The sequence below is a fragment of the Trichechus manatus genome, unplaced genomic scaffold (genome assembly GCF_000243295.1).
Source record: "Trichechus manatus latirostris isolate Lorelei unplaced genomic scaffold, TriManLat1.0 scaffold00024, whole genome shotgun sequence".
Taxonomy (NCBI): domain Eukaryota; kingdom Metazoa; phylum Chordata; class Mammalia; order Sirenia; family Trichechidae; genus Trichechus; species Trichechus manatus.
The window spans coordinates 10,342,554-10,367,542 of record NW_004443960.1 but is presented as its reverse complement, the minus strand read 5'-3'; the positions used below and the strand labels follow the sequence as shown (position 1 = coordinate 10,367,542).

Below are 24,989 nucleotides of genomic sequence, written 5' to 3'. Positions count from 1 at the left end.
TGGTTTTATGGGGCTGTCCACTCCCCGGCTGAACGGTGAACCTCAGAAATGACTTCACCACTGAGCTAAAAGGGTGTCTGGGGGCCATACTCTCAGGGTCTCTCCAGTCTCCCTTAGGCCAGTAAATCTGGTCTTCTTTTTTTTTTGTGAGTTAGAATTTTGCTCTACATCCTTCTCCAGCTCTGTCCAGAACCCTCTATTGTGATCCCGGTCAGAGCAGTCAGTGGTGGAGGACTGCATTTTTAACCAGTGTCCCAGGTGACTCTGACGGGAGTCAGTCTAGACTTTCATAAACCCCAACTTGGGTTCCTGCTATCCCAGGCTAACTGCCCTCGTGTAGCTTCCTTGTGTGTGTGTGTGTGTGTGTGTGTGTGTGTGTGTGTGTGTGCAGACAGGCAGTAAGTACGATGACAGTAAAATGTATCACATGTCAGATGGTTATAAGTACTGTGGCGAACAGAGGAGAGGGAGAAAATATGACGGGGGGCATGGTAGGTAAAGAGCCATTGCAGTGTTTAAGAGGGAGGCCAGGGATAAGCTCAGTGGATAAGCGACAAATGCGCAAAGACCTGAAGGAAGCAAGCCATGGGGACATCTGGGGAACAAATAGTTTGTAGGTGGGGGGCACAGCCAGAGCAAAGCCCCTGAGGTGGGAACATGGCTGCCTTAATACTACTGTTAATACTAGATTAATTACTTAAATTAATTATATACTTAATACTACTATTAATACTAATAATACTAAAGCTGCTCTTCACATTGAGGCCAGAGAGGGCCTTTTGATACACAAATCTGGTCACATCACCCAGTTAGTAACTCTTCTACTGTTCTTAGGATAAAACCCCAAATCCTTGATCTACCTACAAGGCCCAACGGGTTGGCCTAAGCCATCCTCCTCAGCCTCGCCTCACCATCCCTTTTACCTCTTGCCCTGCCCTGCCCTCCAGCCACACTGCCATCTCTCATATTTCTAAACTCCCCATCTGCCACAAGGCCTTTGCTTCAGCTGTGCCCCTTCCTGGCACCCACATCCACACGCGGCCCTCAGATCAGTTGTTGCTCCCACAGAAGCCTTCTCTGGCCTCCTGATAGGTCAACTCCCCATTATCTGCTCTTGCAGCACGTAGCACAGGGGCCATCTGAACTGATCTGTGGGACGCTGTGGTCAGTGTTTGCCCACAAGACCATGAGCTCTAAAGATAGACATTGATTTCCCTCTTGTAACTGGTCTGCACTTGAGTTTTTTTTTCAAACACACCTCATGAAAACACAGTATGTGGGCATACAGTTGCCACTGCTGTTTCTTTGGAAAGACTGTCCCTCATTCTGTAACAATGCCCTTCCTACTTATCTGGTTATCAACAATGTCCCTTCTTTTATTAAATGCTAGTTAGTAAATGCTTTTTGAAAAAGCATGCCTACTTGGTAAAATAAAAAGTTGACAATCCTATTCCCAGAGGTTTTTGGTTTTGACCTCTTACTGGGCAGTGTGTTCCCAAGGTCTGAAAACGGCTGCTGTCTACTATGACAGGCTTGCCCCAGGCCCCTGGGAAGTATGTCCAAGCCTGGTGAGGAATCAGACTTCACCGTTCTTTGGGGTGAAGGGATCCCACAGTCTGGGAGGGGTACAGCACCCTTCATCTGGGCCAAAGCAGCCAGAGTTGTTTATCTTACTCCCAAAAACAATGACACCATATGAATGATGAACTGGTTTGAATATTTCAGGAAACGTTCCTCAGAATGTTGTTCTAACAGAAAACACCAGTCCCCTGGAACCCAGCGGTGTGAGCCATGTTTCACTGATTCGGCAGCGATGACAGAGACGAAGCCAGCTCTCGTCCACTGAGCACCTGCTATGCGCCATGGTGTCACTTGAGCTTTGCGACCACCTGGCCTCCTTAGAGGGTATTTTAGGGCTACGTTAAAGGTGAGGTCACTGAGTGTTACTAACATGAAGACTCTGAGAAAGGTCACCACACTGGTTAACCAGTCAAACGTCGATTGTCCAGGCTAGTGGTGCACGGGAGAGCACAGGCCCCATCTACAGGGGCTGTCCGGCCCTGGCTCTAGCACAGAGCCGGGCTGGGGAAGCTCACAATTTCCAAATGGTGGCAATCAATTCAATTAGCAAGAGTGACCCAAAGTCCTTATCTATTAGACATAAAGTGTTTATAGGTGAAACAATATGTCTTCCATTTGCTTTAAAATACTCTGGGCTGGGGGTGGTGGTGGTAGTATTTTAAATAGAGAAATGATGGGGCAGATGAAATAAAACTTAGCCAAATGGTAATAACTGTTGAAGCTGAGGGCTGGGTATGTGGAGATTCACTATGCTACCCTCTATAATCTATTTTATCTATTCCTCCCTCACTCTTGCCCTCCACCCCTCCTCCCACCCTCCACCTGGCTGCCTGTCCCTGACCTCCACCCCATGCCACTCTCCTCTCCAGTGAAAAACAAAGCAGGTTTCTGCTTTTGTACCCAATCCGGTTGGTTCTTTCCCGAGAGGTGACCGCATCTTTGATGCTCCTTACAGAAGCCGCCCTGCCAAGGCTCACCTGCCATACCTGTGCCCCAGACCGGCTAGAAGTCAGTCACCATTTGCTGCTTTTGTCATCACAGGAGATGGCCTCTGGGGCGTACTCTTTATGGTTATCAGAGTGTGACAAGTTTAGTAAATACACATTATGTCACCTCCTTCCTGCTGCCTGCAGGTGGCATTCTTTTAAGTCTGTCCAACCATATAAAATCAGATAAAAGTTAACCAGCCCCAACATGCTCCTCAAGCTCCAGCGCGGAGATAAAACACCACCAGCTTCTGTCATTCAGCAAATGGCAATGCCTTCCCCTATGATGCCTCCTACCTTTTTATACACTGAAAGCATTTTGTGAAATGCAAAGTAGGTTGATTTTTTTCCCCAACGGGAGGTGAGAAGTTCCAGCATTTACAAACCACCACCAAAAACAAAACAAAATCAAAACTAACCAACAGGGACACATGCACAACTTATTCTAGTACCATGTGCTTCTAAAGTCCATAATTCCTAGTATTTTTCTAGAGTCGCCCTCTTTAGCAAAAGACATAATTTGCAATCAGGCTAGGTAAAGACAGACAGCCATTACCTTCTTAATGGCCAACTACACAAAAAGGCTCAGTTAAGTGATCTCGACTAGTAATCTAATCAATTAAAATTGATAAGTGAAATACTTTTAACCTTTATTTCAGCAGGCCATTCCTAGGGGAAGGAAGGAAGGAATGTGAATTCCCAGCATAAAATTTAATTCCATTTCACAGATGCAAACATTCTGATGTCCTGATGGAGTGGCCTCCTTAGAGCAAGCTGTTTCCCTTTCTTTCCTTGAAAGACAGGTTTATGGTTCTCTCCAGCCAGCTCGAGCCATTTAAACCCTTGCAGAAATCCCTGTGGCCATCTCTCAAGGGTGAAAGGGCCACAGGAGATGGGCACAGAGCACAGAGGGGACATAACTTCTTGTTCTCCCAAGAAAGGGAAGGCAGGAAGGCAGGAAGAAGGCAAGAAAAGGAAGCTAGACAACCAGGTACCACTCATGATAACCACTGACTGAGAATCTTCCACAGGTCAGGCAGGGTGCTAGCTTTTTCACACACATCACCTTATTTAATTAGCAGGTGAGTCCCTGGGTGGTGCAACCAATGGTGAACTCGCTCAGCTGCTAACCGAAAGGTTAGAAGTATGAGTCTACTCAGAGGGGCCTTGAAAAAAAGTTCTGAGGATCTACTTCCCAAAGATCACAGCCACTGGAAACCCTGTAGAGCACTGTTCTACTCTGATACACATGGGGCTGACTCGACGGCAACTTTTTTTTTCCAAATATTGACTACAGTGTGCTGAGTAGAGTTATATGCTTGGTCATGGAGCCTGGGTGGCACAAGCGGTTTGTGATCAGCTGCTAACCTAAAGGCTAGCAGTTCAAACCCACCTAGTGGCTTCACTGAAGAAAGACCTAGAGAACTGCTTCCATAAAGATTACAGCCAAGAAAACTCTATGGAGCAGCTTTATTCATCATGAGTCAGAATCAACTTGACAGCAGTGAGTTCGTTTTTTTTCCTACTGCTTGGTCATATATTTTGCTCAATCCTCAAAATGCCTTCTAATATAAGAAAAATCATTCCCATTTTACAGGCAAGGAAAGGGTGGCTGAGGAGGTTTCAAGTCATTTGCTTAAAGTAATACAGGGCAGGTAATACAGAGTGGAACAGGGATGTCTGGCTCAAGAGCTAATCTTCAACGTTCTTTATCATGATTGTTGGTTACACAACTGAGTCCTTTTATCAAAATTCATTGAATTTACATTAAAACTTGGTGAATTTTACTGTATGTAAATTATACCACAATAAAGCTGATTAAAACAACAACAATGATGACGACGATGACTCTGTCCTCAACATATGCTACAGAGCGGCCATCTGTTGTTTCTGTCTGCCCAGCATCCATCGCTTCTCTAGGATTTTCCTCTGAGGGCCTCCTCCTTCCTCACTCTTAGGTTATAAGGTTGAAAATGAACTGGCCCCACCTCCCAGCTCCAGGGCTGGACATGTGATCCCGGCCTAGCCAATCAGTGAATCACATTCCTCTGACCACTTCCTGGTTCAGGGATGGTCCTATGGCCAGCCAGTCCAATGACAGTCCTGCTCCGGACTTTTATATAAGTTACGGGAAAGAGAAGCTCTTTTTCTGTCAGGGTTATTTAGTGGGCCTAGCAAATGTTGGAGGTGCTGATGGGAGAGCTCCTATCACTACCTGAGGAGCGCCCTCCTGAGATGAAGCTAGAACAGAGGAAAGCGGAGCTGAGGGACGGAGTATGGCAGCTTCCTGATGACACTGCTTGAGGACCCAGATCCAGCCATGCCTGAAGGTGGACTACTCCCAGACTTTCCAGTGGCATCAACCAATTCCTCCTTCTTTTTCCTTAAGCCAGCCTGAGTTGCATTTTCCATCTCTTACAACCAAAGACTCTGAATGTACCATGTGCCTTTGAGAGACAGAAAACCATCTTGCTCGTGAGTGTGCACACAGCCCATACTGAAGGGAGGAAAGAGAAACTAGACAAATACAAGAGAGGTGATGGGGAACAGGGACTAGGCTTTATATCTGTCACCTTCTTTAAATCCCATCCTATGCTACAGATGAGAACACTGAGGCACTGAGTGGTTGAATAAGCAGCCGAAGGTTACACACCGAGCACGTGGGATTCCCGCCTCAAAGCCCTCGCCTTTATCTAAACATCAGTGATTTACTTCACAAGCTTTTCTTTTTATCAGCAGAATCCTTTTATCATTGGAACCATACAGAAAATCTCTAATACACCAAACCAATAAAACTGGTGCTGTTATGGGTATGTGAAGGGCAGGGATCCTGGCACTGTGTCCACCCCTACTTGAGACCCCACTCGCCCTCCACAGACCTCTGAGCAAACCACCAGCACAGCTCCACCCAGCCTGCAGAAAGCAGTGCCTCAGATGGACCTCAGGCACCCAGAATCTGGGGCCCTTGCTTCGAAAGTTTCACAGGCAGTCACAGATCGGCCATAGTACAAAATGCACATTGCACACTGACCCCCGCAGTGGTGCATAAGTCAGTGTTCCCAGCCCCCTGCTGCCACACAGGACAGTCCACTTACTCAGATCCAGGACGTCATCGGTTTTGATCAGGTCCTCCTCCCTCGTGAGCGGCAACTGGGTCTCGGGCTCACCTTGCAGCTGCAGTGACAGGGCGCGGAGCATGAAGAACACCCGGATGGCCTGGACAGACAGGTCAGAGAGCAGAGCAGAGTGAGACCGCAGAGCTGTGTCAGGGAGATGCCTCTCAGCAAGAAATCACACAGTGATTCCTGATGCAAAAGAGAAAGAAGCAAAACCAAAAAAGGCCACCACTCCCAGTAGCATGGTTCTGGCATCCTCAGAGCCAGACCAAAGACCAGAGGGCAGCAGCCTGTTCTCAGCCACCACGGACTCAGGTTTGGGTCACCTCCCCTCAACAGAGCCCCTGTCGTCTATCAGCTCTTTCCTCCAAGTGTCCCGTGAACTTCATAACACCTCTGTCCTGGAGGCCTTGGCCCCATTACATAGACAAGGCAATTGAGACCAAAGGAGGTGAAGTGCTTCTAGTGAGGGTGGAAACCAGGCCTTTTCCAACTAACAGAGCAGGGAATCTGGAAATCCGAGTCACGAGTAAAAGGGTGTCAATATCCTACCTACTAAGTGTGGGGTGGGGGTCCAGAGTGTATGATGCTTGTGGGCTTTGGAGCCAGCAAGACCAGATTAAATCCCGACTCTGGCCCTCCCTGGGCGAGTCCCTTCCCCTCTCGGAGCCTCCACACCTTGACCTTACAGTGAGCCCTTACAGTGAGTGTGCTGTGGCTGACAGAGGCTGAGGGTGTGGCACCTGGCAGGTGTGCCCTAGGCTTCCCAGGCAGCTCTGGGAGGGCAGAGGTGGTCCCTCTAGCACAAGGACTCCTGGCCACGGAAGAGATGTCTGCTTGGTATCCAGGGTGGCCACCAGGCATTCCCAGAGAGCAGAAGAAAGCAGCACCCCAGGCCCCAAAAGCCAGTAGTTTGTGCAGAAGCAGCCTTCACCTCTGGGATGTGGAGGGGGTTGTAGCTTGTCCTGAGGGCACCTTCCCCTGAAACCTTGTTGAGGCTGGCTGGCACACCAATGAGAGGACAGTAAGCAGAGGGGCAGTCACCATGGATGGTCACCTCCAGGGCTTTCCCTGGTTTCTGGCTGATGGGCCTGCCTGAGGGCGGAGTGCAGAACACTGCAGAGGGGAACAGTGCAGACAGACAGGTCTGCATCTGGTGATCCTGGGCAAGTCAGCTGCCCTCCACGGCTTCATTTTTCTCATCTGCGAAATGGGGATGGTCATCCCTAATCTGCAGGTCTGCTGGGAGGCTCTGTGACAGCACTGGAGGGGCAGCAGCCACTGTCAGGCTCTGGAAAGACCGGCTGTCCCCAGATGCACTCATTTGACCGGCACCACACTGGGGACCAGGGAGGGCAGGGGACAAACCACTGTCATCACTGGTGAGCCATGTAAAGACAGACGCCAGCACTTCTGGACTTTCTTGTTTACAAGCTCCGAGGGCTACAGCCTGGCCCGCTGTGAGGGGAGGCTGGGTTTACACAGCAAGGTTCCTCCCAGAATACAAAGGGGGACAAACTACTGCCTGCCCAGAGGTGGGCTGGCACTGCTTGCTGATGGCCAGGCAACTCGGAGGCCGATTGGCACACCTAGCCCTAATGCAACCCGGCCCGGCACCAATGGGAGCCCTGGGACTAAGGATGTCATCTCCTCATATGGAAGACTGGAAGAGCAATCCTACCTCCCGGGCCTATTCTCAGGTCATGTATTTCCCTCTGTCAACTATAAAGCACTAGAGAAAGGCCAGCTTTTCTATGATGATGGTGACACTAGTATCTGATTGTTTTTAACAGTTTTTGAAAGTAGAGTCTTCAGAAAGACATCTGCACCAATTAGAAGAAAAAGAGGTGACGTTCTGTTAAAAAATCAAAATAGTTTCTGTTTATTTTTCTATTAAGTGCCCATCGTGTGCTAGGCACTGTACTATTACAACCTGAAGAGGAAGAGAGAGAGCCGAGAGGGCAGAGCGACCTAAGTTCACACGGTTGCTAAGCAGCAGAGCGGGGGCTGAAGCCCAGGAGCCGAGGCCCCACCACTGAACCGGGGCCGGAGGAAGCCCATACTCTCAGGCCAGCCCAAGTGTACTCCAGAAACCCAAGGGGTGTGTCAGGGGGCGGGGTGGGGGGGGGGGGGGGGGGCGGTCACTTGACATGGTTTGCGGCTAGAGCTCTCAAATGAAAAGGTATGACCTCGGGGATGATGCAGTAAGAGAGAAAAAGGCCCATCACCATCAGGTCCAGTCAAGTAGGAGCTTCACTTCTCTGTCAAAACGCATAGTCCTCTTGGGGTTATGCAGGCAAAGAAACCAGGCAGGTCCACAGCCTGGGGGTGAGGAAACAGAAGCACGTGTGTCTTCTACACATCAGCCCCTCATTCTGAAAAGCTAAAACCTTCAAAGATAAAAGGAGTTTGGAATTTGGCTAAGAGAGGCCTTTTTTGGTAAAATATCTGCTCTGGCTCTGCAAGCAACAAATGGAAGATATTTCCAGCAATACAAAAATCAAAAATATATATAAAATAATATGATACATGAAACAGAATATAAAATAAAAGCTGTCGTTGTCAAGTCAATTCCAACTCATAGCAACCCTACAGGACTGAGCAGAACTGCCCTATAGGGTTTCCAAGGCTGTGTGATCTTCACAGAAGCAGACTGCCACATCTTTCTCCTGCAGAGCAGCTGGTGGGTTTGAACCACCGACCTTTTGGTTAGAGGTTGAGTACTTAACCACTGTGCCACCAGGGATCCTAAAATAGAATATAAAATCTATCAAATGAAATCCCCAATACTTTTCCTGGTTTCCGGGCCCACTCCTCAGAGGAGGCTGCGGCACAGAAGCCCATGCCCAGGAACACGAGGCAGGCACACCCCACCAGGGCAGGCTGCCCCACCCAGGCAAAGCCCAGGCTCCCATGGGAGTCTCTCACGCCCTGGCAGGCACATTGACCTGCAACCCTGCAAATCCTTTCTCTCGGGACTCACAAGAGAAAGGCAAAATACAAGCACGAGAGTCATAAAAGTCATCCCACCACCCCCTAAAACCATAACCATGCCCTCTGATTATCCTCTGTACGAGGTAACATGCCAGGGGCTGTACGAGTGTCATCTCATTTAAGCCTTTTAACAACCCTGTGAGGTTGCCACTGTACAGAAGGGAAACTTAAGCCTGGGGTGTCAGGCAATCTGCCCACCATTACTCAGTTAGTAACTTGATTCCAAAGTCTGAGTTCCTCTAACCCCACTCCTTTGCCTTGGAAAATGTAAGGCTTAGGGTCCAGGGTTTTATTGGGTGCTTTCCTTTTCTTTGCTAAAAACCACAACCTGTTGCCATAAAGTCAATTCTGATTCATGGTATCCCCATGTGTTACAGAGAAGAACTGTGCTCCATAGGGTTTTCTTGTCTGTAATGTTTATGGAAGCAGATCGCCAGGCCTTTCTTCTGCAGTGCCACTGGGTGTGTTCAAATTGCCGATGTTTAGGTTAGTTAAAAAAAAACAACAAAAACCCACTGCCATCAAGTCAATTCCAACTCATGGTAACCCTATAGGACAGAACAGAACTGCCCCACAGGGTTTCGAAGGCTGTGATCTTTAAGGAAGCAGACTGCTACATCTTTCTCCTGAGGAGCTGCTGGTGGGTTCGAACCGCCACCCTTTTGGTTAGCAGCTAAGTGCTTTAACCACCACGCCATCATGGCTACTCTTTTAGGTTAGTAGTCGAGCACAAACCATTTGCCCCACCCAGCGACCTTTCTTTGCTAAAAGAAGATGCAAATTTTAAAGTGTTACTAAAAAGAAGAAAACAAATGATTATTCTTTCAGACACTTCCACAGAATACCAGGGAGACTGACTGGAAGAACTAACAGATTAGACTGTGAAAGAGGTGATGGTGCCAATCTCAAACGTGAAGAAGAGACTCCTGCAAGTTTCTCTGCGTCCAGTTGTCTGGGAGCAAACGCTAGCAAGGATGGTCCCCAGGGAACCAGCCCAGTGAGTCGGGCAGGAGGATAGCTTCAGAATCAGACAGACCTTAGCTCAACCAAATTCCCTGAGCCCAGGCCTTATGGTCTGGGAGCGGGGTACCTACCATCCCTGCTCATGGGGGCACCGTGAAGGTGCTACAAGATGACGCAGGTAACACACAGAGCCCTGGGGCTGGCCTGGGATAAATGCTCCGTTCACACCTGTGCTCCCGCTTCCCTGCTGCATTTGCACGCTGCTTAGTTTGGGTGACAGCCACTCAGGTTAGAAGCCCACCAAGCCCGTGGAAATGGCTGTGAAAGTCAGTCATTCTTAAAAGGGTGCTGAAGCAGTTTAAAATGGGCACAACCCATTGGGAAAGCAATGTGGCGATATGCAGAGAGTTACAAGAAAACGTTCACACCCTTTGAACAAGAAATTCCACTTCTGGGAACATATCCTACAGAAATAACCCAAAAGAAAGAAAACACTGAATTCACAAAGCTCTTCATTACAGTTCAGTTGAAAATAATGTAATACTGGAAGCAACCAAAATGTCTACAAGCAGAAAAATGGTTACGTAAATTATGGCAGAAGTCACAGATAAACTTCTATGCAGTAAAAAAAAAAAAAAAAAAATCAGTTATTAAAACTGTGTCACAACATGGGAGAATTTTTATTCTACAATGAAAAGTGAGAAAAGCAGGAGTGGGGCTGGGAGGAGGACAGGACCATGGGACCCTCTTTGCAACCAGGAGAAGATACGTTTACAACCAAGGATCGAGAGGGGACACCAAAAATGCCTCAGTGTTTGTTTACGGTGATGAAATCACAGGGAATTCTTTTTCCTCTACTTTCGAAACTTTATGAGATGCAATTTTATTTTCTCTGATGCATAATACACATCCAAAGAGAAAAGCAAAATATCCTATTTCCTCAAGGTCAACAGCGATAAACACAAAAGCTAACTACGGTTTTACAAGGGAACCGGGAAAGAGACTGCAGGGACAAATAAAACCAAATGCAAATGCACTGACTTCATAATGGCTTCCGAGATCACTAGATAAAGGTGGCTGGCTTGAGACCTGATGTTCACAGAAAAACCCCATCCCTAAATCTCTCTTCTCTAGCATTAAACGATTAAACGTGGGTGGATTTAGCTTGCTAATTATCCCATTTTTTTCCTCCCTAAGATGCTAGAATACTCTATCGATGTGCAGCCAGCATTTCCTGAGTGCTCGCTCTCTGCCAGGCACCAGGCTCGTCACTTCACAGCCACTCTCCTCATCTACTCGGGGCAACAGCTGTGAGGTGGCACACACGGGGAACCGAGGTTCCGGAGGCAAGCATCTCCTTCAAGGTCACACAGCTAGGGCCAGGACTTCACCTGAGGTTGGTCTGACTCACGAGCCAGTGTTCTTTTTTAATCAATTTTTTCAGCTGCTCCTACATATGGGTGGGTCCAGCCAAAGTCTGAAGTTCTGCTTGAATGTTCTCATCAGACTCCAACAGCTCCTCGTTAACCCACTGCCGTCAAGATGATTGCGACTCATAGAGACCCAATAAGACTGGGTAGAACTGCCCCACAGAATTTCCAAGGCTGTAAATCTTTATGGAAGCAGATTGCCACATCTTTCTCCCTTGGAGCGGCTGGTGGGTTTGAACTGCTGACCTTTCGGTTAGCAGCTGAGCTTTTTACCACTGCGCCACCAGGGCTTCTTCCAACAGCTCCAGGGCCCTTCATTTCAATGTGAATTTCCCTTCTCTAGCTCCATGGGCTGGGAGCTGCTCTTGCTATTTTGGTCTTATCTGGTATTTATTCACTGCTCTATCCTTGTACCTTGCACAGGGCTATGCCCCTAGAAAATGCTCAATGAGTAAATGCAATGAAAGAATAAACGGTGTGACTTAGAAAATGCAGGACAGATAGCACCACTTTACTGTCCCAGCCTCCCTCTGGCTTGCAAGGCCCAGACAGCCTCCTCTCTGGCCTCTTCCCTTCCCCCTCTCCTCCACTCCCTCACTCTACTCTAAGCACACTGCTTCTTGAATAGCCAGACTCTTTCTCACCTGGGCCTCTGCACTTCTATCAGTCTGGAAAGCTTCCCTTCTGTCTGTCTGAAGAGCTCCTCCTTTAAGTCAATGCACGGCTGGCTCCTTCTCATTCTTCAGGCATCAGCATGAATGTCACCTCCACACACTAGCTTTTCCTGACCCCTCCATCTAAAGCACAGGTGCCTGAGTGGCACAAAGGGTTTGCTCTTGACTGCTAACCTAAAAGTTGGTGGTTCAAACCCACCCAGCAGTACCATGGAAGAAAGGTCTGGCAATCTACATCCATAAAGATTATAGTCAAGAAAACCCTACGGGCAGTTCTACTCTGTAACACGGGGTTCATCCTGAGTCAGGACAGGCTCGATGGCAATGTGTCTGGCATGGCTCTGCTAAAGCAGTGCCACCCCCTCGTCCACCTGCCACTTCTTTCCTCAGAGCTTGTACCGCAGTCTGGTGTCAAACTTGCTGTTTGTTATGTGTTTTTTATTCGTCTCTCCCAATGTCATGTTAGGTGCAACAGGCAGGAACTTTTTGCCTGGTTCCATTCCATCCCCAGGCACAGCACAGTGCCAGGCACATAATAGGAATCTAGCAGCTCTTTGAGGAATGTATGAATGAATATTCAAGTTAGGAGTGATTTTCTAGTAAGGGTTGTTTGAACTCCTTTGACAAGTCCTCAAGGAATATAAAGTGTGAGGTTTTTGAAAAGAGTCAGCCTCCTAAAAGTTAAAACAAATCTACTAGGGAGTGGAAAAAAACACCACCAAACAAAAAAGCAACAACCTTCGAATCCAAAAGGATGAAATGGAATGTTCTTTGGATACAAGCAAAAAACTTGAAACAAACCACATAAGCCCTCAATTGCTTGCTAAACCATATACTTCCTTTAGCTCAAATTCAAAACACACTGCTGTGTTCTGATTTCTGAAACAGGCTCGAGGAGCTAAGCTTCAGGATGATTCCTGCCTTGCCACAAGAACTGGATTGAGGTGAATGGCTGAAATTACCCTTCAGAAATGGATTCTTAAAGTCACAGAAGCAAGCACTTCTAAGGTGGACGGCTCTGCTCTGAGGCGCTGCCCTATTTTATACCATTTTGTTGTCTTCTCCCTTGCTCTAAAACCCATAGGTCCTGTGATTGGAGAGTTGCTTTCGTGAACCTGTAAGGCAGACAAAAGCCTACCAAGAGACCCCAGGGGAGCCCTGGCATTCTCAGGGGCTCTGTCGGTGCTTCGGTCAGCAATATGGGCCAAGCATCCCATTTAGGGGCAAAGGGGGTGGGCTGCTACCCTGGGGAACTGGCACCTAAGGGGGACATGACGGGCAAGAGACAGAGGGAAGATGCGCATGCCTGTCATCGGGGACCTGCCAGTGGCCTTCTGCAGTGAAGCCTTCCATTCAGTCCTCACAGTCAAGTCTGGAAAGGTGGCATGTGCTGCTTTATGATGAAGAGATGGCAGCTCAGAGGGAAGCGGGCATCCCAAAGCCCAGGCCAGCTCCCTCCGCCACGAGCCTGACGGCCTCTGCCCTGGATCTCTCCGTTTCTCTCCTGTGGGTCAGGACCGCCTCCCCACGCCCCCAAGCAGGGCGCGATGTCATTAGACAGAGCCCACGGGCAACGGCCGAGGTCCTCGCTGGGCTCCAAGGCCCCCAGGACCTGGCACTGCCAGCTCTCCGGCCTCATCACTGCCCACTCAGCCTCCCTCTCTCGGCTCCAGGGCCATCATTCCTGGAAGGTGCCAAAATGTGCCATGTCTCTCTGGGCCTTTGCCTCCCACAGCTGCCCAGACCACCCCTGTCTTCCACCTTAAGAACCATCCCCTCTGGTGCCTCCCCAGGTGGGATTAGTAATGCCCCGACCACATGGACTGACCCTGCCTTCTTCCTCACCTTGCCCTCCATGCGGTGATTCCCTGAGGACTGGGCTGTGCTTTCTGAATCCCTGCTGCCCAGCACCGAGGGCTATACGAGGATGCTAGCAGTGGGAAACAGTGGGCCAGAGCGGTTAAGAGTTTAGGTTCTGAAGGCACACAGCCTGGGTTGAATCCTGACTCTGCTTCTTACTAGCTAGGTGACTCTGAGCAAATCACTTGACCTCTCGGTGCCTCAGTTTCTTCCTCTGTAAAATGGGGATAATAACAGTGTCAACCTTCTAGGGTGGTTGTGAGGATTAAATGAGGAAATCCATGTAAAGAACTGCTGTGAATGATCTACTTTGTCACAAAAGACACAAGCGTATGGAAGTGTTAAGCAAACCCAATGAGCCACGAACCAAAAAGAAGGCAGAGTGCAGCCCAGAGCAGCAGCTCTAGACACTTACAGTCCCTGGACCTTTTGGCTCAGGGGCCGTGGTGGGCCTCTAAAGCTAGCCCTCTCTGGCAGGGGACACTGCAGCTGGTGGGTGTGGGGCCTCTCCATAACTGAGGAGTTAAGCCTTTACCAGGAGCATCTCCTGGGCCAGCCAAGGCTCAGGGTGAGCGTGCAGCATCAAGGAGTTGCCAACATGATACACAGTTGTCAGAACCAGTCCTCCGTGGGTGCTGATGCCAGGGACGCTCAGTGCAAACACTGCCACCCACAAACAGCACTATCTGCCCGGCTAGCAGGGGCTGCAGCGCTGGCTGGGGCACATGGAAGGAAGGCGTCAGTGGCTTGGACAGGGTGGGTCCTGTGGTGAGGTTTGTGGTTTTGCTCAGACAGCAGGGAATGTGGACTGACATAAGACGCATGAGTCTGACTTCCTCCGCACCCCCCAGGCCTCCGAGGCAGAGTCGCCGGCCAGGTGGGGTGGAGGAAGGCTACAGAATCCTCTCGTCTGAGGCAGGCACAGCACCTCACTCCTGCTTTTAAAAAACCAAAAGCACAACTCCTCTGCCACTCTGATCACACATGGGTTAACTCGGAGGAACACACAAGCTGATAACAAGAGCCTAGCGCAGTGAACTCCTCTAAATTATCCATTAATACTTAGTCTCCAGGGAAGGATTTTCTAGGAAAAGGTTCTGATGCTTTCTAAGAAAGAAACTGCGATCTTACAAGGGTGATAAAATACCATGAACGGCCTCGCGGAGCCAGCTTCCTAGAGCGCCTACTTCAGAAAAAAAGCATGCTGATAACAGAAGCACACACTCTAGCGCGGTTCTGAGAACCACCGTGCTCCTCACACATGCCCCTCAGCGGGTGCGAGAATCACCATCTCATCTGTGTGGGCCTCGCCCAAGATCAGCCAGATACCTCAATGTCGCATTATCTCCTCGGGTCCTGGCACGTCACACTGAGCTCACCTGCACTGTATCTGCTGGGCTCCTCCCTGCCCCCGCCCCCATTTTGCAGAAGCCTGGCCTCCTGGTTTCCTCTCAGAGCTCAGGGGTGGGTGCTGCTGTGCTCTGTACCTGGAGGCAGCCTGCCTGCAGCTGACGTCCAGTGCCAAAGGAAACGGAATTCTAACCCCCGTGTTGCAAAGGCAACACTCTGTGTGAAGTGACAGCTGGTGACAGGGCACAGGAGTGGCAGGCACTCACTACCTAAACTTGTGCTGGAAGGAGGCTCCTGACTTGGTCAGGGACCCTGTTCCTCCTATCCTGGGAGTGGCTGTGGGGACAGCTTCCCGGGAGAGGACAGGCAGAACTCACTCACCCGCCGGGTCTTCTCCACGTCGCCACACGGCAGGCGCTTCACAAAGTCGATGCCTGTCAGTGGCGTACCCGTTGGGGGTAGCAGGATGGAGGCGTCCATCATGAGGTACTCCACATTCATGGGCTTCATCTAGAAACGAGACAGCGCAAGAAACCTCAAAGAAGGGCACTCACCTGCAGAGGACAGGGTGGGGCAGGGCACCCAGGCCTCTTGCCTTCCCCTGCACACAGTAAACCAGCCGTGTCAGTCCTGGATTTAGACTGAGGGGACACCTCAAAGCAGCCAGGCCTGTGAGCCACACGTCTTATTTGTTTTTCTAAGTTGCAAACTTTTCCTTTAATTGAAGCAACGGCTCAGACACTCTGGAGAAGTTGCTTCCCTGCAGTGAAATGCTTTGCCTTCGCATCCTCTCATACTCACTGCGCCCAGTCAGGGATAGAGGGGATTGCTAAGGAGGCCAGTCCCTCTAGGGTGGCTTACCCCTCGGAGGGTAAGCCTGCCTGGCGCCTGCACCTCCTGTTTAATGAGCAGCCAGCCCCTTCTGGCTGCTGTTGCTGGGAAGCCAGATTGTCAGGCTCATCACACCTCATGCATCAAACAGGGGGCTATGGGGGCAAAAGTCAAGGCCTGGCTTTAATGCAGCACCCAAGGGCCTGGGCCTACTTCGTGTCACTCAGCGCTGGGTTTTCTCAAGACTGAGCTGAGGAGTGACTTTCAGACCCGGAGCCTATGGGTGTGTAGTCTTTGTAATTCTCTAGAGTGCAGCGCATTGTGCAGGACACACAATAAGCATATGATTCAAACACAAACAAAACCAGGACACTCCCCAGGCAGGAGCGGGTAGAGGAGAGGAGCATTTGTGGGGCACAGGCTCTACAGCCGGGTCTTCCCTGGGTGTTTGACACCTGGCCTGGGCAGCTACATGGAATGGTCCCCGTTTCACAGATTGAAAAAAACAAAGGCTCAGAACTGAAGCAGCCTGCCCAAGGTCACACAGTGAGGAAGCAGCAAAAGCAGAGATTGAGCAGGGGTTTAAGAGCTCAAGCTTTTCTGCACAGCCAAGTGACAGATGAGCCCTGCGATTCCCAACAGGAAACCAAATTGTGGAGAATACACTGTGGAGGGGACGCTAACGGGGGAGAAAAAAACGGCGACTAACCGCCGAATCCACCTCACTCCAACGGTCTGAAGACAGAGACACTGTTCTCAGGGGCCAGAGGACACGATAGGGGTGGTGCTGTAAGAGAGGAGAGAGGTGGACCCAAGCAGCCCTGCGTCACCATGAGGAGGCCTGGGCATGGGCTGCCATGGGCTCCCTGGGCATTTCTGGAAATGAATTATGCCAATTTATGCTTGTCCCCTGCAAAGGCTCCGCGGAGGTCTCACGTGCTGTGAGCAAGGATGCGGTAAGGCCCAGCTGTCCCCAGACCCCTGGTGAGGGTGCTGGGAAGCCGAGGAGCCACTTAGCGCTCCCTGCCTGACTTCTTCTTTCTGACACTTTACATACTTATGTTTATTATCAACTTCCCTCGTCACTTCAGTCTTGGGTGAGTAACATCCATGAGAAGGACCATTCACCATCTACTGAACGAGTGGCTCCTAAGCGGTAGGGGCTGGGGAGGCAGAGATGGACAAAACAGAGAAAGCTACCATCTTCTGAACCTGTCACTTCCCATGACTCAGACTGCTGGAGGGCGAAAGGAACACCCTCTGCGGGTGCCGCGGATTCAAGGAAGAGCCACATGCTGGAACATTCCAGTGGAGCGGCAAAGGGAGGTGGGCAGCATCACGTACGTATGGAGACGGGCAGGGGATTGGGAGGAGAACGGCTCGGCTTTGGAATCCCAGCTCTGCCACTCACCAGGCAGATCTGGGCAGTCTCTGACTCAGTTTTCTGATGGGTAAAAGAGGGACAATGACAGCAGCTATTGCCATTGGGTTGACGTGAGGGTTAAGATATTTGCTACATACAACATACTTCACACAGTCCTCAGTAAAGAGACCCTCCCCGTTAGGGGACACTGAATGTCTGTTAAGAGTGATAGAAAAAACTGGAAACAGTGGCAAGAGTTGAACAACATGAGGAACATGAATAATGTCACTGAATTGTACATGTAAAAAATGCTGAAATGGTAAACATTTTGTGATACATGTATTTACCACAATTTAAAAAAAAGACAGTATTGGGACAAAGGGCAAAATATTAATATGCACTACATATTAGCTAACAGCACTGTATCAAGGAGGATACTTCCTTAATTTGGTAATTGTCCTAAGGATATGTAAGAGAACATCCTTAGTCTTAAGAGAAATATGCTGACATATTTAGGGATGAAGAGTCATGATGTCTGAAGCTTATCATCAACTGGTTCAGGAAAAGAAAAAAAAAAAAAAAACCTAAAATAATTACAAGAAAGAACCCTGAAAAAATATGATTCACATCTAAGTGAATCTTTCTGACCCATCTTATGATGCAGCCCAGCCTGGGCAGAGTGGATTAACCTGCAGTCTCCACAGTGGCGGAGATGGAAAGGCACCATGTTAAGTTCACTTCCCGACCAGTCTTTGCCACTTGGTCAGAAAGCCCAAAGTCAGACAGTGTCTCTCTCTAGGCAGGGTGGGCTTAGCAGGCCGCAGGCCACAGGCACACACCAACCCAAGGGCACTCTGGCCACTCACTTACCGTCATGCTCCTGTACTCATCTTCAAACATGTCCAGAAAAATTTCTTCTCCCTAAAAAGAAAGCAGGAAAGAGAAGATTTTTCATATTTTTTTCCCCACAAACAAGTATTATAAAATCCAGTTTGCAGCTTTTGGGGCCATCTGTTTCTCATTAGCGAGTTCTCGTAAATCACCAGGAAGTAAGACACACACGTGAACACAAGCACACACACTCAAATGAAAGACCAAATATCAAATTGCACCACTTGACATTTTTCTCCTTTTTTTCTTTAAGCATAGGAAGTTAGATTTCTTTGGTCAAAGAAATTAATTAAAAAGAACAATAAAAATAACACTATATAAAATTAAAATATAGACAAGGTTAATATTTCACATGTTTAACTCATCAATTTGTCCAGAGTGGTTGGAGAAATGGGAAAACCCAGTCAAGCTGCCATGGTAAAACAGAAGGCCCCACACCTCAGAAAGGTCCCGTTTTGTTGTACTTATAGGGTCGCTGTGAGTTGGAAACAACAGCACCTAACGACAAAACAACAGTAAAATTACGTGGCTTGTTTTGCTGATTTTTGAGGCACTCCTTCGGGATTTTGTAGTTCCTCAGGGCCATGACTCTGCCCAGGAGGTCCTCTCAGAACAGGGTGGGGGTAAGAACTTAGCTCTGAGATAACGTAAAACTAAAAAAGTTGCCGTCAAGCAGATTATGACTCATGGCACCCCCGTGTGTGTCAGAGTAGGTAGAACTGTGCTCCACAGTTTTCAACAGCTGTGATTTGTCAGAAGTAGATCATCAGGCCTTTCTTTGAGGCACCTCTAGGTGAATTTGAACCGCCAAACTTTACTGTTAGTACCTGAGTGCTTAACCATTTGCGCCACCTGGCGACTCCTTGGACACATACACCAGGGCCCAAATTCATGCTCTACCTCTTGGAGCCTCTCTTTGTTTCGCTGCAAGATGAGCTGATAGCTCATGTCTGTCCGGGTCATTCTGAAGAGGATGAGACATGTTAAGTGTGGAGCACTCAGTCAGGGTTGGGTGAACAGTAGTGCTCACTGCCTTTATGATCAGTACTGGACAGACTCATAGCTGTGGATGGGAGAGGAGATTCAGCTGAATATGTGACGCTCTGCTAGAACTGTCCTTGTCTCTCCCCTAAGTCCTGAATGAGCCCCCCCCCCGAAAAAAAGGGAAGAGGTTCTTTTTATATTTTCCCAGTTGTCAGAACTACAGGTAAACCTGAATATTCTTGCATAGTATAGGTATCACCAACAGAAATGACAACCCCTGAAAGCATCCAACAGTTTCTGGGACATTCCACTTAGAGTGTAAACATCATAGACAAAAAAATCTGGGTTGGGAGAAAGGAGCCCAAATTCAAATACAGCATTCTATTTGGTAATAAAAAAGAAAAACCTTCTGGGAAAATGCTTGTCTATACATCTTCAGGAGCCCTGGTGGCTCAGTGGTTAAGAGCTACAGCTGCTAACCAAAAGGTCAGCAGTTCAAATTTACCAGCTGCTCCTTCAAAACCCTACGGGGCAGTTCTACTCTGTCCTATAGGGTTGCTGTGAGTCAGAATCGACTCGACGGCAACCGGTATACATCTGTGTTTTCTGCAATCCAAGAGCTTTCTGTTGTTGTTAGGTGCCGTCGAGTCAGTTCCAACTGACAGTGACCCCATGTACAACAGAATGAGACACTGCCCGGTCCCGCGCCATCCTCACAATCATTGCTACACTTGAGCCCATTGTTAGCAGCCACTGTGAGCTTTCTAGAAGGCAAATAAACTTAGAGCTATATTGGAAAGACAATCAAAGATGTCAAATGCAGCCATGAGGGTTCTGCTTCCTTCGCAGCTTTGCTAAATGAAGTCAGTCTGTCCTTACTAGAGGCCAACTGGGGCTGGGAGGCTGGGATTTCCAGTGTAAGGGGAGACTGAGTTTTCCTCCCAGTGCATTGGCCAGCAGCAGTGCTACCCTCGTCTGGGCATGTCCATGTGCTGCAGCTGGATGGAGCCATCGGAGCCTGGCGGGTGGATTTCCAGATTATATGACCTGGTTTTATCTCAAGGAACCCTGACAACAATGGACAAGTGGCTTAAAAAGATTCCTACAAAGAAACAGCGATTTGAAGAGAGTACAAATAATAAAAGCAGAGGTGAACAACACGAGAAGGGTAGAGCTGACATGCTCCCTCCTCCTCCGAGGGCCCTTACATCAGCCACATTTGGCAGGGAAACCACCACCAACGGGATCTGATATGCAGGCCAAGAGACGTGAAAATTATTAGGTCTATTTGGAATATGGATTAATCCACTACTGGAAACCAATGATGAGCCTTGCTTAAGAATATACTACACCTTAAGATATGAGTCAAACAAAACCATCGTGATCAGATATTTTAAAACTAATCATTTAGAACCTGAAGACAAGTACCTACAAATTTTGTAGATACTGAAGATCATGCTGGTGCTTTATAAAATCTCACTACACTTAATGACAAATGTTCAGAAGCCTGTATGAGATTTGTTATGTATATAATATATACAATATAATTCATAATTTATATATATACACGAGTAATTCACAAATAATTCATATGTATAGAATGTACATAATTCATATACTCACATATAAGTTCATCATGCATAATTTATCCATACTTATATATATGTCCACAACTCATAATTTATAAATTCATAAATAAACAAATGAATATATAATTCATAAACAAACAGTCATATACGAGAGATGTGTGCTCAAAAATTTTACTGATGGGCAGTGAAGTTCAGAGACCACTGCTCTGGAGAAACTGAGCATTTTTACTTGATAAAAAAATAACCCAAGACCCGTGACCTTGACATGTACAGACCTAGACACCACTACCCTGTTTACACAGACGTTCAATGATGCTCTGCCAATTTACCTTGTAAAAATGCCGCACCAGGTGAACGCTTTCTTCTCTTGCACCCTGTTAAAAAGAGGAGAAAGGCATGAAGGAGGCAAGTCTTGTGAAGGCCAGTGAGTCGGGTAAATTACTAAGTCTAAAGTCCAAGTGGATATAAAACAGATGCTGGGCTAGTATCCTTAATACGTAAAATGGTTCTTACCAAGCGAAAAAGAGGGACAGGGAGTAACCTCCAAATAAAAGTGGGCAAAGGACAAGCAATCCAATTTAATGGCAAGGAGAGTTGTTAATATACAGTTAAATGGGGGAAAAATGGGTTACAAAATATGCTCCATTTTTACAAAAAGTTCGTTTGTGTGTGTATGTATATATATGTGTGCAGAAGCCAAATAACTGTAACAGAAATCACTAAAATTCAATGATTAAGTGGGCTCTTCAAGCAAATCTTGGAGCCGTGGTGGCGCAGTGGTTCAGTGAGATGGCTGGTAACCAAAAGGTTGGCAGTTCGAGTCCACCAGCAGCTCCTTGGAAACCCTATGGGACAGTTCTACTTTGTCCTATAGGGTTGCTATGGGTCGGAATCGACTCAGCGGTAACGGGTTTGGTCTTGGGTCAAGCAAATCTCAACTGCAGGAAGTTCCCATTTGAACAAGGGGGTTGAAGTGGACATCAGGCCCAGCTGCTTCTGGCTGCTGCTGTGGCTGCCACAGACAGGAGGCTCCGATCTGGACATCAGCAGCAGCCCTCCCGAGCCTCCTGCACCTCTCCCGAACAGTGCCCAGGAAGAGGGGAGGAGAGGCCTCACCTCCAGGCAGGCCAGGTGCACGTCCTTGATGATGCAGCCGTTGCTGGTCAGGACTTGCTGCTTTAGGAGCAGGCAACTCAGCTCCAGTGTCGCCAACCGGATCTTCCCGTCTGCAAAACACACTGCAGTCAGCCTCGGGCCTGCCCCCCGCTGCACACCCTTCAACAGTCTCTTGGCTTACTGCTGCTCAAGCCCTCAGCATCCAGTGGAGACGCAGAGGGAACCCCTACATGCCAGCCCCCTCCCCAGTCAATTACAATGCCCCTCATCAAAACTGCCTCTACCAAATACTTCCCTGAAGTCCTTCTATCGGGGGAGAGGAGACAAGAAAAAGACGGTCACTGATTATAACTGAGTCCCTGGGTCATGCAAATGTTTAACGAGCTCAGCTGCTAACCAAAAGATTGGAAGTTTGAGTCTACCCAGAGGCACCTCAGAAGAAAGGCCTAGTGACCAATTTCTGAAAAATCAGCCATTGCAAGCCCTATGGAGCTGAGTTCTACTCTGATACACCTGGGGTCACCATGAGTCACAACTGACTTGACGGCAACTGGTAATTATTACTGAAGGCCTAGAAAGTGGCTATTGGTGGTTTTATCACTTGTCTAGCATTCTTTCCTCTTCTTCAGAGAAAGCACCCCCACTTTGCTTCAGAGAACCACTGGCCCCATTTCATCATGTGATTTGGATGAAGCTGAACCCCTCCCCCGACCCAGGCCAGTTAGGGTGTCCCATTCCCCTGGTCACAGTGACTGGGTAGGGGACGGGCAAGGGAGCCAGGCGGGGCCAGTCAGTCTTGTTCCACAATTTGCTGGAATTGTTGGGCAAGAGACGCTACCCTTGTGCTGGGCTGGTGAGGACACGACGGGCGGTGGGTCCTCAGGACCACAAGCATCCACACCAGCTACCTCCCCACCCTTGCCAGTGGCTTTAATCTTTCCTAAAGTGCTCTGCTGACAGAGGTGCAAGTCCTGCCTTCCAACCAGACTGCCCAAGCCTAAATGTCTCCCATATAGTGAGTCTAGAGGCCGAACAGAGAAGAGGGACGGCTGGAGCTGCTGGCAGTTATCCTGCCCATCCAGAAGACTGCAGAGACCAAAGAGAGCCTGGAAAACATTGTTTGATCCCCTGGATGCAGCTGTGCCTGAAGCCAGAAACAATGGACTTTTCACTTTCACAACTCAACAAGAGTGTGTGTGTATTTCTGTTGTATTGTTTAAGTCAGTCTGAGTTGGGTTGCTGTTAACCGCAACCAAGTTTTGACCAACACAGCCTGCTATCCTACTGTGAGTCAGGCATGTGCTGGGTGCTTTATGTATATGTTCCCTCAAGGACTGCGGTTTAGACAAGTGAAGTGACTTGCCCAAGGTCTTTCAGATGGGCCAGGTGGACTGCAGGGATTCTGAACACCAAGAGCCACCATATCTGGCACCTCTCACAAACGCATCTGTGACTGCCTGACGGAAGTGCAACCACCTCTGATGCAAACTCCTCCGTGGGTCTCTACAGCTTATTTCTAGGGCGAGTTCTGATGCTAAAGGAGGGGCCAGGAGAAGAGGAAATCTCCAGGCCACTGCAAAACACTCCAATGTAGATACACCACCATGCACTTCTCTGCCTGCCATTTTGTTAATGACTTGTAAGTCAGGTGTAGAACTGACGAGAAGAGGAAATTGGTTCACTTAACAAGGAGTAAACTCTATACAAACAAAATAATCTTCTCAAGCATGGTACAACCCCCAGAGGCCACCACGGGAAAAGGAAGTGGATCTGAGCTCAATTAATTCTTCAGCTGCACCCTGCCCCTAGCACTAACTAAATTCTCTGTTGCCACCGTGGGGCCCAGCAGCACACAGCACACACCCTCCTCCGAGTTCAGTGTTTCTCTGGAGCCTCGATCCCGCCTGTCCCTAATATAACCCTCTCTGTTGGGCCAGCCAGAAAACTCCTTCTTCTACCACATTGTCCTCAAACACCCCTCCTGATGCCTAGAGGAAAGTGAAATGTGATTTTCCAGCAAGACTCTTCCTCCTTGGCTGCCTCCTCCCCAGGAGTGGACTCCTCCTCCCACTGGCCACGTCTCCTGAGGGGAACCGCCAGCCAGGCTGCAAGCCCCTAGCTCCTCCATGCAGCTGACAGACGTCCCTCTGACCTGCCCAACTTCTCCTCTTCAGGCGTCTGGGCTGTCTCTTATGGGCCCTCACGGCCAGCTTACTGCCCCAGCAGGACACTCTGTGCCACCCTCCTCCATTCCCAGGCTACACCTGGCCCACAAAGCTCCCGCCACCCTCAGCCACCACCCTCAGGGATGTGCTCCACCCCACCCACCTGCACCTCTCAGCAGAAATGGACCTGCCAAGCCCCACTTTGTCCTGCACCCCACTCTCCTGCCATTCCTCTTCCTAGTGGGTCCTGCCTCCAGCTCCTTTTCTGGGGGTTCCTCAAGGCCACCTCGAAATACACAGTGCCTGGGCTCAGTCCTAGACGCCCGTCTCTCCTCTCCCATGGCCATGCCTCCCACTGTCAGCTCCAGCCCTGACTCCCTCTAAGCTCTCAACCTCGACTACTGCATGGAAGTCCACGACTCTGCGACTTCACAGACCACCAGCTAAGGCTCCTTGAGGGCAGGAACCACGCCTGTCCCACACTTCCCTGCCCCCTCATCATTCACAGGCAGTGCCTGGCATGCAGGTGGCATTCAGTAAACGTGTGACAGGTGAATACTCAAATGCCCGTTGATGCCCTGGAGGTCACTGACCCAACGCACTGCCATCATCTCCAGGCCCCTCCGCTCGGGCCACCATTTGGGATCCACATCGTCACCTTCTGACGATCTCTCCAGTCACAGCCTTGTAAACCCCACCCCTGCACTCATCCTGAGCCTGACCTGGGCCCATGCCCTGGATGCTCCTGATGGCAGCTTGATGGTCCTCCTCTCTGCCAGGCTAGCACCGTGGTTGGGCCTGACCTTGCCCTCACTGCAAAGAATTCACCTTGAGATCAGGATTTCTCAACCTCAGCACCACTGACATTCAGGGCCAGCACATTCTCTGTTGTGGGCACCCATCGTGTGTGCTGTAGGTCAGCAGCATCCCTGGCCTCTGCCCACCAGATACCAGGAGCACTCCTCCTCTCCCCTAGTGTGATGACCAGCAATGTCTCCTGACATTGCAAGATCACCCCTAGCTGAGAAACACATGCTAGATCTTTCTGCCTGCTCTTTCTAGCCCTTCCCCCTGGCTGCAGACAGGTGCTGGCCGA

General features: G+C 49.2%; 1 protein-coding gene across 2 annotated transcripts in view; it reads right to left on the bottom strand.

Moving 5' to 3' along the window:
• CLEC16A (C-type lectin domain containing 16A) overlaps positions 1-24,989 on the bottom strand; it is a 210,759-nt gene that overhangs the window by 82,453 nt on the left and 103,317 nt on the right. The window contains exons 14-18 of one of the 2 annotated variants that reach the window (XM_004373253.2): positions 21,729-21,838; positions 20,942-20,986; positions 18,019-18,069; positions 15,336-15,464; positions 5,663-5,783 (exon numbers count right to left, since the gene is read on the bottom strand). In XM_004373253.2, the coding sequence (XP_004373310.2) occupies positions 5,663-5,783; positions 15,336-15,464; positions 18,019-18,069; positions 20,942-20,986; positions 21,729-21,838 (456 nt within the window). Of the gene's footprint in view, positions 1-4,100; positions 5,784-15,335; positions 15,465-18,018; positions 18,070-20,941; positions 20,987-21,728; positions 21,839-24,989 lie in introns of those variants that run through there. The other variant, XM_023728464.1, reaches the window with a different exon arrangement.